This window comes from Parasteatoda tepidariorum, chromosome 11 (genome assembly GCF_982258835.1).
Source record: "Parasteatoda tepidariorum strain Cologne lab strain chromosome 11, Ptep-v5.0, whole genome shotgun sequence".
NCBI lineage: Eukaryota > Metazoa > Arthropoda > Arachnida > Araneae > Theridiidae > Parasteatoda > Parasteatoda tepidariorum.
Genome location: NC_141765.1, coordinates 12,025,952 through 12,039,471, shown reverse-complemented (window position 1 = coordinate 12,039,471; position 13,520 = coordinate 12,025,952). Strand labels below are relative to the sequence as shown.

Below are 13,520 nucleotides of genomic sequence, written 5' to 3'. Positions count from 1 at the left end.
TTAAGGCAGAGAGGGTGCCATTGTTCTTGTTTTCCAGTGGCGCCATCTATGTCTAAAAATTCGACTTCTACCGCACCCACATGTCGTTCCTGTTTATAGGGCGCCCCCATTCATACATCCATTCATTCGGCCACAGATCGTAATTTTGACCTTAACTAGAGAACAATCAATCTCCAAATCAGTACCCCCAGAGGTATTGATTTTTTGTGAGAACAAGGAGGACTCTGTGACCCGACAGATTTAACTTGCACCAGAAACCATTTACTACACAGCTCGCGGAATTCGAACTCCCGTTCTCACAAATTTGAGTCCAGTGCCCTTCCAAAAAGGCTATCCCAGCTATTTGATATATCTTAGCATCATATTATTAACTTAAATAGATTATTTAATAACACTTATATTTTGAACGCAGTAGAAAATGTCGCATTATGACAGGAAAGGTGCAAGATTCAAATATGAGGTCAGTCAAAGTATTTTTTCTAGAAAATAGTGTTTGTAAAGATTTCTTTGTCCATCATAAATCAGATGGTATGGGCCAGATCGTACAGTACCTCATTGGGGTGGGAAGATGGCCAGATTTAAATATGGATTCTGTCTTAGACATAATTTTTTTTAAACTGTGGAAAAATAATATTTTCAGACCCCTTCGCTTTTTAGGAGATTTTTCTTGCATAGGAAGACACACAAGTCCAATAAGAGTACGCAGAGAAAAATTTCTTGCAAAATTACCGCTTTGTATGGTAATGATATTTCTGGTTAAAAAAAAAAACGTAATTCTGGTCAATAAAAGAAAAATATACAAAATATATAAATGGTTTAAATAAAATATTTAGGCCATTCATTTGATTCTTCGTTCATTATTACAATGGTTTATCAGAATTCTGGTTTTCAAAATTAAAGTTCTTATTACCACATATTTAGTAAAAAATGTAAAACAGAAAAGTAAATTTAAAAGAATAAGTGCTTCTTATGCCATGCTGTAAGGTATCATGATAAAATTACCAAATTATACTACCTTTATCAAATTTAATCGTATATTATATAACATATTTTATTGTTAATTTTTCCAAATTCATTACCCAAGCACTTCAGTAAAATTTACCGAGTTTTTTGGTGCTCCAATCAATATAACCATATTCTGGTAGTTTTGACCATGTTTTTTTTCTCTTTAAAAGTGTGTAAATATTAAATTATTTCTTGAAAACTTTAAGTTGTTGCATCCGTTTTTGAGCAGTTGAAAGAACCTTGAGTGCAAAAGTTAATTAACAAACGGAAAAGGTTTTTACATTAAACTGTTCCTTAATATTATTAACAAATAAGTATTTTGCAAGCTCTCCGAATTTCCACTCGACAAAAACACAATAAACTGAAACATTTTGTAGTCTACTTAGAATATAATAAAAAAAACTCTTGTTATGCACCAAAAAACGCTTGTTATGTACCAAAAAACGCTTTCCAGAATAATTTGAAAATTACCATTTTATTGCCCTAAGCATTTTCAATAGTGAGAATATTTCCAATATTGAGAATAGTTTCAATAGTGAGTCTCAGTGATTATTCATTTATTTTTATTTTTTTCCCCTCAGATTTAGTATACAACACAGTCTGAAAACTGGGGCCTAATCAACATGCAAAATGTGAAAAAAACTCATCGCTAGAAGGATAAATGTTTTCTTCATAATTTCACTTAATTCATAAAGAAATTTATTTTTTAGTTTTTTTTCTCGTTAGAATTAGTTTATAGCACCACATTAGCAACTTACTAGGATTACTGAATACGTTTGTCGTCTGATAGAAAATAATGCATGCGTCAGAAGAATGTCAGATAAAAAAATACCGAATAAATTTACCTTTCAGATGGATTCCGAGTTTTGATCCTTAAATATGGAAAAATGGTCCAAATAATGATATCCAAAAAAGTGCCAAAAAAGTAACCATATCTCAAGAACTATTTAAACGAATGATAAAAAGTTTAGTTGTAGAACTTGTTTATCCGAAATTAATTCCTTAAAAAAGCAAGGTTTTATAATTTTATACTATTTTATTTCAACGTTGATTACAAATTGTTTGAATTGTGAGCTTCTCGAATTTTTATATCATATTAATAAACTATATAATTTCAAATGGTAAAATTCAAAATTGGAATGGAATCGGTCAAATAGTTCTCGAGAAATAAAATTAATCATTATGATTACTTTAAAATTCCATTGCATTTAGCTAAAATGTGTATTAATTTTATTTTTATATCATTTTGTTAAAAAAAAAGAATAAAAAAAAACGTGACATTAACGTTATTTTTATCAGAGTAATCTTGGGCTTAGGATACGCTTGATTTAATGAGATGCCAGATAAGTGTTTTCTTAATAACTTGAGAGTGGATATAATTTTTTTTTAGTTTGTTGTTACTTAAGTTTCAATTTACATTCTGAAAATTAATTAGTTACTTTTTTATACATTCTATTACGCAAAAGACCTCGTTCTGAATGCAGTGGTTATATAACGACTGTTTTATTTAAAATGTCAAAGATGAAATTGCTTTTCTCGACATAATTTAATATTTAATAGGTTGCCTAAACAAAAAAAACAATATTTGAAAATGCAACGATATTGATTGCTCATTTAGAAAAAAAGTATGATAAAGACTATCAGAATGTGGTAAAATTTAAAGTGTTTCTGTCTCTATAGAACATTAAAAATCTCGGTAATTTTTACGGAAGCTCTTTAGTAATGATTTCGGTACAATTAACAATAAAATATGGTTTTATAATATCTGATAAAATTTGGTAAATGTAGGAAAGTTTGGCAACTTTATCATGATACCTTACAGCACGGAATAAAAACCATTTATTTGGTTAAATTTGCTTTTCAGTTTTGTATTATTTACTAAATGTGTGGTAATAAGAACTATAATTTTGAAGACCGAATTTCTGGTAAGCCGCTACCATATAAAGGCTTTAAATACCGTCTGTTTGGTATTTATTTCAAGAATTATGTTTTTTTTTTAAACCAGAAATGGTATTAGCCGTACGGTAATTTTACCACTTTCCTCTATCCACTTTTTGAAAAAGATTAGGCTTATATTTATTTAGAAAACAATGAACTCAAACTAATTTTTGGCCAAATTTTAAAATATTTCTATTTTTTTTATATATTCGTTTGTGTACTTTATTTTAGTAATTGTTCGAAAACATTTTTCAATTAATGCCTGATTTTTAATTAATGGATCAATCCATAATCCATAAATTCAAAATTAAGTTCATTTAAATTTAAACATTTTAAATCTTGAAACTCTTTTTTTTAAAACAAGTTGTAAAATTACTTTTTCATGTTATTTGAAAATTTATTTTTGATAATTGCTTCAAGTTTTTGAAAAAAAACCCCTTTTTTTTAAAAAAAAAAGCTTCAATAGACATCGGAAATCAAAATTCGAAAATGTGTAAGTAACTTATAAAAATTTACTGGAAATGTCTCGTAGAAATTAAAAATAGTATTGTCTAAAATTTGCTTTCCTTAAGAGAAAGTGAAAATTATTTGAATTATTTTTTACGAAGAACATTACAAATGAACATGATAATAAAGTTTTTCTAACTGATGAAAACTAATTTTAGTGTTTATTAACGAAATTTGAACTTTTTAAAAACGGTTTTCACTCACAGTACAATCGGTAATATGTTTTCAAAAAAAATAAAAAAATAAAAATAAATAAATAAATAAATAATTAAAAAAATAAAGAATAAAATAAAAAAAACTTGAGTAAGGTTTTTACAAATGATAAAACATATTCTACGTGTTGTTATTGTGTTGATTCTATTAGCATTAAATTTACGCAACTATTAAAAATAACAATTAGTTTTTTGCTTGATTTTCTGGCATAGGGTGTTCAAAAATACTTGTTTCCCTTCGTAATTTATTGTAGGTCTTCCAAACCTCCGAAAGCTTCAAATATTATTGCTATGTATGAAAAATTGCATGAACTAAGCACCTCTTAAGTTACAAAATAAACCTGTCAGTATTTCTTTAGAAATTTAAAAAAATGTCAAAAATTGAAAGTGTCACTTCTTGTCAATTAGGGTAGTGTACTTGCATTTATAGAAATCAAATAGCACACAAAAGTAATTTTTTTTCCATTCTAAATTCAATATTAAAGTCTCCTAACTTCTTTAAGAGCGAAGAAATATTAAAATTAAATATTTCATTTTTCTTCTATTTATTTAAAACTTTCTTAGAATGTCTTCTTAAATAAGTCGAAAGAGCCACGAGTAATTCATATTTATAGATCATTGATAACGGACAAAACAAAATTTGCAAAATTACCTAGGTAAACTGCCACCTGTTTGAAACACAACACACGTTTATTTTTATTGGATAAATAAGTGTTAAGCAATATATTTAATGTTAAAAAACTATTGGCGCCGATTTGCAGTGTTTTCTTATCATATAAAAACAAAGAAAGAACAGAAAAACAAAACATTAACTTTCGTTCCTAGGATTCGACAAAGAAGATTGAATTATTTCGATTGACGTAAAAAACCTCAAGGTATCGAGGAATTAATTAAGAGTAGAGTTTCGGTTTTTAAAAGAATTAACCGGTTTTGAATGTAAACAAAAATGATGTGTAGTTAAGAAGTACGCGATAAAAAAATAATCAACTCTAGAGTCTTGACTATGTAAGTGTAACATTTATTTCCTATAAATGGCGATTAATAATTGTTTCAGTTATTTTTGATGCAATTTTAAGATTTTAATAATTACTGGTTTGTAGAGTAATAACTCATTTCCGATTAGTAATTGAATTCCGATTAGTAACTCATTTCAAAAACATTAATTTTACTTAAATTTGATTCTGTAAATAAAACTATTATACGTTAATTTATTCCATTTGAATATTTTGCTTAAGTCCTCAGGGTGGTGATTTTTTTAAAAATTATTTCATTTGTCGTGAAGATAATTATTTCACAATATTCTGTTTACGTTGCATCGTAGGAAACAATATAACGAGATTTCTTTATTAAATTATTTTAGTTCTTTATAATTATTATGCTTTATTTCAATTGATTTGAATTGAGGATTGAATAGAACAAGCCGGATGTTGAGCCGGTTCTGCTGTTATGTTCGCCTGTTCTACCTTAATCTGAGAGCAGAGGTTTTATTTTATAACCGTCGTTGAACAGCTGACCCAATATTTTTGGGTTTACGACTACTAATGTTCAACTCCATAGCCCTGTTATTTTGAACCCAATCCTGAAGACAAGTTAACTCCTGGATCAAGTATTGGGAGAAATTTGAGTTCATGCAGGACTTTTTTGGTGGAACTAACCCGCATTTGCGTTACAAGGAGAGGAAGACCAAGAGAACCTTCCACGGTTAGCTTGACGGCAGAGGGACTCTAACCCATGATCGGTCTACCACAGAGGTTATCGAAACGTAACAGAACAGTGTCTCTGACGATTAGTCGCCGAATATCACCCCACTTTACTTCCTGGGTTAAGTCCTTAGCTACAGCCAAGATGTTCATAGATTGATAGCTAGATTGGAAGAAGTATTGTGACTTGGGGATAATTATTTATTGACAGACGTAACTACCATGAGAATATTGTTTAAACAACAAAGTATTCAACTATATATTTTTTTGTCAATTTTATGAAGCGATATAAGAATTAATACGACATATTTATTAAAAAATTGAATAATATTACGAACAGATTGCTTTAAAAATTTTGTTTTGTAACTTTTATTTATTAAATTTTTCAAAAGTATTTTATTAGCAAAATGTTTCAATTTTTCTTTGAATATTATTGAAAAAGTTGATATATATATGGGCAGGGGTTGGACAAAATAGTGGAAACATTTCTTACATTTTTTAATATTTCCTAAGTAATAATTAAAGAATCATTTTATTACTTCAGAAAATTTTATATCATGGGATTTCTCAATGAAGTTTGTTTAAAGCTTTTAGAGGTTTGAGTGACCGACTATAAATTACAAACGGAAAATAGTGTTTTTGAACACCCTATGCCAAAAAACGTAGGAATAAATTTGTAACTTGCAACAATTATTTTGGTAATTATATGCAATAATTGCACAAAATTTCGTAAACCTAGCTTTGATATTTATGAAGATATGGACATTTTTATGAAAACAAATTTTTTTGTTTCACATTTTTTTTTTGCTATAACGTTAAAAATATTCAATAAAATTAAACAAAATGTTTGGAACAATTTAAAACTTATTACAAAATTCGCACAGGCCGCCTTTACTCTTCAGTCAGACTGTTACCTATCGCGCTGACCCTTTGACTGTATTGAAAAGAAGGGTCGGCTATTGTGGATCAAATCACAACTGTCTTGCATTTAGCAAGAATGGGGGCGTGTTCTTTTCAGTGATAATTCGAGATTCATCTCAAAGAGTCATTTTCGTCGAATCTGCATCTTGAGAAAACGCAGAGCTCGCAATCATCTTTATTACGCAAAAGAAATCGATGGATTTCTTTGTCTAGGATGACATAATGTTGGGCAGTCGGGCAGTTCGCAAAAAAAAAAAAAAAAAGAAGAAGAAAAAAAAAAGGACTAACTTGAATAATTTTTGATTAAATGATACTAGTAGGACCCATTCTTAATAGTTCGAGGGTGAAAGCTCGAATATGCTAATTAATAGGTTTAGGCGAAATCATACACAAAAACGTACTTTCTCTGAATAAATATCTCTTTTTTTCAACTTACTCGGATTTCTAAACCCCCAAAATATAGGGGGTAGCAGAAATATGGAAAATATGGTTCCCATAGTTTGGTCATGAGAGCGATCCAAAGTTTGAACTTTTTAATGTTAATTTTACTTTTTGGGTATTTTGTCATAACTTGAGAACTTTTAAGCGAATATTTTTTCACACAATTATAGAATTCGTTTATCCAAAGATAGTTCCATGCAGAGAATATTTTTTGGAAATATTTTTAATTTTTTGTTATTTTATTAAATAATAGTTAAAAAAATATTAAATTGTAAGGTATAAAATTTTCTACATAATTTTCTACAAAATACAGAATTTGAGCGAAAGCAGTTGAATAGTTCCGAAGAAATCAAATTTTAAAGAAGTCGTATATTTAAAATTCGATTTCTCAAGATTCTTTCAACCGATTTCACTCGAATTTTGTATTTTATCATATACAATTACATACATTAAAATGATGCAAAAAATTTGTATACTTTAAAATTTTTTACATCATTTACAAATTTTTTTCTTTGCATGGAATTGCCTTTGGATAAACGAAGTGATTTTATAATTGTGTGCAAAAGTTTTTCAATTTGCTTAAAAAGTTCTCGAGATATGTCCAGATACGCAAAATGTTAAATTAACATTTAGTGGTCCAAACTTTGGATCGCTCTCCTGATAAAACTATTCGAACCATATTTCCAGATTGAGGCCAACCCCGATATTTTGGTGGTCAGATATCCGAATCCGTTGAAAAAAAGGTATGTTCATTCAGAGAAAGTACGTCTTTGTGTCTGATTTCGTAACTTAAAATATCGTCTGCTCCAATGAAATAACATATTTGAGGTCATTCCCTGGAAACATTACAAGTGAGTCCTAAAACATGAAGATCAGATCCGATCATTTGACCAAACGTTATTCGGATTGGTCAGTATTATTTTTAAATTCTTTTTTGCGCATTATACACTACTGCTTGTCAGCAATTTGGTTTCCTGCGTGCTATTGGCCTAGACTCCTTTTTAAGGACTATAAAGCGCGACCACACAGAGCTCACTTTGTTGGGGATTTTCTAAATGTCGAGGATATTCGCCGTATGAATGGTCTTCGAGTCTCAATCATTTTGAACATGTTTGGAATGTCCTAGGAAGAGCAGTTTCGTAGCGTGACCCTCTTTGAAGACCATCTAGAAGTTTAAAGCCACGCTTTTAGAAAAATTGGCTTTGATGTCATAAGAATTTCTTGACACCCTCCTAAATAGTATGAGGGCTTGTTGTAATACTTGTATGACAAGGAACGGTGGTCACTCTCTATGTTAGACAGACTTTTCTTTCCGAGATAAAGGATTTATCTTTGATTCATGATATATATATATACATATATATAAATATATATATATATATATATATATATATATATATATATATATATATATATATATATATATATATATATATATATATATATATATATATATATATATATATATATATATATATATATATATATATATATATATATATATATATATATATATATATATATATAGCATGGAGAGCAAGAGATCGAATAATCCAAAATCGAAGTGCTTCACTTTCAGAAGCCTGGGGAAGAAAATTTACAAACAAATCCTGATGACCTTTTATATCACATGCAAAAGGGAAACGTTAGTAATTACAATTGGTTCATTAAATAGGTCGAGGGAATAATATGGTACTCATAGTGAGTGAAGGGGAAAACTTAAAATGTTTTTTCTTGCATACTTGAATCCAAAATGAACTTTCATTACAAAACTAAAAAATGCTGATCCACGATTTTTCCAAATAACCTCAAAAACTCGATTTTCCCCCGACTCAATCAAATTTTCGAGCAAAGTTTCACGAATTGTGCCCCATTCATCTATGATGGCTATTTACAGGTCGTATACAGAAACATATTGATGGCTATTTGCATACAATACTCTTGCCAAGTAGCCTACAAGTTTCCTGCGCTACAAAAATCGAAACTACGGCTTGGCTATCTTAGAACATCCATTCTTTCTTAATGAAACTAATATCTAGTTGATTGGAACACATGATTTGGTCAATTGTCCTGCTGAAATTTCCAGTCTGACCAAGGATCAAAGAGTATAAGGTGTTGGAAAAGTAGTTGTTGTTAACAACTAGAGTACATTTTTCCAGAAATTCGCTGCAAGTCACACTTATCCTCATAAGCAATGTTCACTACACCATCACAAAGCCACCACCGATTTGTCCACCGAAGAAATCACTATGTTTTGTTCGCAAATCATGCCAGTATTAATTCTTACAATCTGGGACACCCAAATTGAACTTCTTTTTGACAGAAAAATAATATTTTTTCGAATAGCATCCCAGGACATGACCTCTTTTGTCCACTTTAGCCTCTTTTCTTTATGATGCTTTAACGGTCTTGGCTTTGTTCTTAATTTTCGAAGAAAACATTCGAATTTGATATGAAAGTGCCCCAGATCATTGTATGGAAGATCATTTTACTTGCCTGCTGAGTTATTTAGCGAGCAGACAAGTTCTGTTTCCTTGCAAGTTTGAAAATGCACCCATTATCCCGAGTAGATAATTCACGCTTCGTACCGGATCTTTCATAATACTCTTTTATGCTTAAAATATTATGCACCGTAGTTTTAGAACGTTTATTTAACTTACGTATTTCACGTTCCGATTTTCCAGAGCCTTTAAAAACCACATTTTTTGAACTTCTAGCTCAGACAATTCTTTTCCGTGTGGAATTGTGAATTTTCTGATGAAAACAATTAAATTAAATTCTTATTTTCTTTATCGTTTGTGTTTTGGGAGATGCAAAGTTACAGATTATATATGGGTTTCAAAGAAAAAATAAAAATATTTTGAAAACTCAAACGATTTTGAAAAAAGAAATAGGTGGTCTTAGATTTACGTAACACTCAGATTTAAAGAAATCGTTAGCTGTGTGAAATTGAATCAATTTTTTCACTTTTTGGTTAATTTGAGAAAATAACCAAAGTTACAGATTATATATGGGTTTCAAAGAAAAAATAAAAATATTTTGAAAACTCAAACGATTTTGAAAAAAGAAATAGGTGGTCTTAGATTTACGTAACACTCAGATTTAAAGAAATCGTTAGCTGTGTGAAATTGAATCAATTTTTTCACTTTTTGGCTAATTTGAGAAAATAACCAAAGTTACAGATTATATATGGGTTTCAAAGAAAAAATAAAAATATTTTGAAAACTCAAACGATTTTGAAAAAAGAAATAGGTGGTCTTAGATTTACGTAACACTCAGATTTAAAGAAATCGTTAGCTGTGTGAAATTGAATCAATTTTTTCACTTTTTGGTTAATTTGAGAAAATATAACTAATTTCAGTTACTTCACTGTTTTAAAATTATCCATTTATGCAGTGTATTATAAAAATGAGGGACATTCGGGGTGGTCTTATAATTTTGTAACACACTGTAAATATTTATATGAAATTAAACATTAAGAATGATACATTGTGAGAAATAAATATTAAAAGGATGAATAAGATAAAATTCAAAATATAAATTTTAAAGTATTTAGTGAGAATGAACCACATGTTTATAAGTGCTTAAAGTAAGATAGCTTTAATTCAGAATAAAACAAAAAGAAAATAAGTTACACGAGTCAATCCTATTTGATAATTTCATAATACTTGAAATTTTAGTCATTATAATTCAAAGTTAATCATTTTTTTTATTTCATAGAATTTATAATTTAAGTTTTCTTTTCATTAGGATCATCATAACATCTGTTGAAGCTAATCAGATAATAAAGTCCATATGAGCACGTCATAGCATACATAAAAGGAAGAAATGGAAGCTGCTTCTGCTTTAAATTCTGTTGAGGAAGCTGTTAGAAGATTTTCTCTAACAACCAAAACTAGTGTGAAAGGTGCAGGTCAAAAAACTCCTCTGATATTTAAAAGGTAATCATGGGTTTGAAAAAAAAAGTTTTATTTTTTTATTCTTTTTAAAAATTTGTATCACTATTATCATACCTTTTATATGAAAAAAAACATGTCTAAAAACTAAATTTAATGAAATAATTCTTTCAACAGAGATATAATGTACAAAAATTTAACTAACAAAATTTTTTGCAATGAACGGAAACTTTACTACGAGAAATTTTCAAATTTTTTAAATATAAATTTTGATAAAATTTTCAGCGTATTCAAAAATAACGTCTCTCATTATTAAACGCAGTTGAAGGAAGATCTTGTTCGGTAGAAAATAAAGTTATTTATTCTCAAAAACGTGAATTTTTGCCGAAACATTTTTTAAAATTTTTTTTATTTATTTATTTCTTAAAATTTCTTTATTTGCACAGACATAAGCAATTGTTTAAATTTTTTTGAAAAAAGAATCAGTGTATCTATAAACAAGATTTTTTTAAAAGCAAAAAATAACCAGTAAGTTTACTAATGTAAAATTCTGGTGGCAAAATCAACCTGTACGACTACTTGCATGATATTTTAGAGGTACTGTTCTACAACTCCCCCCCCCTCCCAAAAAAAACATATTCCAATAAAACCCATTGTTGAAGAAAATGGAGCGCAGCTAACAATTTTTACATCTTCACCACCATGTTCTATCATCTCAAAGATACAACAATTGTAACATATAAACATTTAATTTTTAAAACTTTGAATCATAAAATTCGGAATGTCCAAAAATTCGTAAGAATTGTTGTTACTTCTTAAATTTTTTCGCGTTTATTAAATTTGTATGCTTTTGTATTAATAAAATAAGTAAATAAACGTTCTGTTGTAATGAGCAAAACTTAAAAGGAATATATGCCACACCATAAGGACAATGAATTGCATAGGAACTCAAGACCGGTTATGTCATCCTATGCTGATAGAACCACCTCTTTAGTAGGAATTGGCTGTTCGTGCGCATTTGAAACTATCTGCGCATTAAAAATATCTTAATTTTATGTTAATTTTACGTTTTCTAATAATTATTGACAAAAATTGCATTCATATAGGCCCAGAGGTAGCTATTTTATCGTAATTTAATGATTTGGAGACTAACTAATCGTGCTGAGTTCAAAATAAGGACGCAGCCATTATGGCGTAGGGCATTTTCGGTCATGGGATGCTTTACCTCTCTTCCAAGTATATCTTATCTCTTATGAATAATCGTATATATTCATACAACAAATACATTTTGAAAATGTATATATTTGCATAAAGTAATCATTTGAAAAACATTTGACAGTTTAAATATATTTGTATGATATATTATTTTAGATTTATTTTATTATTTATCATTTTGGGACACAGTGTATAAAAATCAATCCACTTTTTTTAGATTCCTTCAGTTATCTCTCAGTTTAGCACACTCTATATATAAATACATCAAAAAACTTTTTTGTTTAATTTTTTTATTTCTCATTTTTGGACACTTTATATAAAATATCAATATAATATTTTAGATTCCTTCTGTCATTCATCATTTTGGGACACACTGTGTAAAATGTCGATATAGTTTTTCTTAGATTCCTTTGAATATCCATTGTTTTGGGACACGCCATATAAAATATCAAATTAAAAAATATAAAATATAAAATAATTTTTTAGATTTCTTTTATTATGCATCATTTTAGGGCCTACTGTGTGAAAATATCAATGTCATAAAATTAGTCGTTATTGCCTAATATTTTTCAGATGTGAATGACAAAATCTCTTTTAAGGGCTTTAATAAAAATGTTTAGGTATATTTGTTTTAGTGGTCTTTCACTTCCTTGAAGTTTGGTAAATAACAAAGTAACTTGTTTGTTTCATTTCATGTTTTTGTTGCAACATAGCATTTTTTTGCTGATTTAGGCAAGAATTGATTTTCTCGATAACTTATGTTGTAATTATAGAGCTTGAGAGTTCAAAAATTTATTTTCCGTTCGCATTGTTAAATTTTACTGTGAAAGTAACTTTTGTTACTGTTTCAATGAAAAGTTAATATTTTTTAAGCGTTTTAAAATTTAATTTTCTTTTTTTTTTAAAGTAAAACATTTTCAGTCTTGATAGAAAGTAAGTTTAAGATTTCTATCATTTAAAATACTATTTATAATTCATAAAAGAAAAAAAAATATGTATTAGATTGCTCAGAATTAGGTGCATTGGATTTTGGGTCTTAATTATTATAATTAAGTATTAACTAATATTTTGTATTTAGGTTTATATTTATTAACTTAATATCTTTATTTGTTATTTATTTTAAGTATCATATCCGGATTACTAAGACCCACTTTATCCTCACTGTAAAAAATTTTTACGTATAGTTGCCACCGTTTTTGGTGTTGAGGTAAACTAAAATGTTTTACAGTGAATGCAGTCACAAATTTTAATTTACTTTTTCACTGTTATATTTTAATTAATTAATAAATTTTTTTTAATTTTATTTTTTTTGTTTATTCATTTTATTTATCTATTTTTTATTCATTCATTTTTATTTATTTACTTTTTATTTATTCATTTTTTATTTATTTATTCTTCATTTATTCATTTTTTATTTATTTATTTACTGACAATACATATTTTCATGCCCATTAGAAACAATTTATGGTATCATTGCAAAACAAATCATTTAAAAAACAAGCAGATTTTAAGTAATATATCTGCACTAATGCCTTCAAACAATTGTTATTTTGTGTGAATTTTATATAATGTTTTGCATGATAACTACAGTTCTGTATTTTCATGTGCATTAAAATCAATTTATGGCATCATTGCAAAAGCATTTCATTTAAAAAACAAGCAGATTTTTAGTAATATATTTGCAC

The 13,520-nt window shown here is 28.2% G+C and overlaps 1 protein-coding gene across 5 annotated transcripts in view; it reads left to right on the top strand.

Moving 5' to 3' along the window:
- The window catches only part of LOC107452122 (MFS-type transporter SLC18B1), an 86,957-nt gene that overhangs the window by 14,331 nt on the left and 59,106 nt on the right, over positions 1 to 13,520 (top strand). For 3 of the 5 annotated variants that reach the window (XM_071187408.1, XM_087155469.1, XM_087155470.1), the window contains exon 2: positions 10,475 to 10,665. In XM_071187408.1, the coding sequence (XP_071043509.1) occupies positions 10,553 to 10,665 (113 nt within the window). In that variant the 5' untranslated portion in view covers positions 10,475 to 10,552. Of the gene's footprint in view, positions 1 to 4,485; positions 4,668 to 10,474; positions 10,666 to 13,520 lie in introns of those variants that run through there. The other 2 variants (XM_043042626.3, XM_087155471.1) reach the window with 2 other exon arrangements.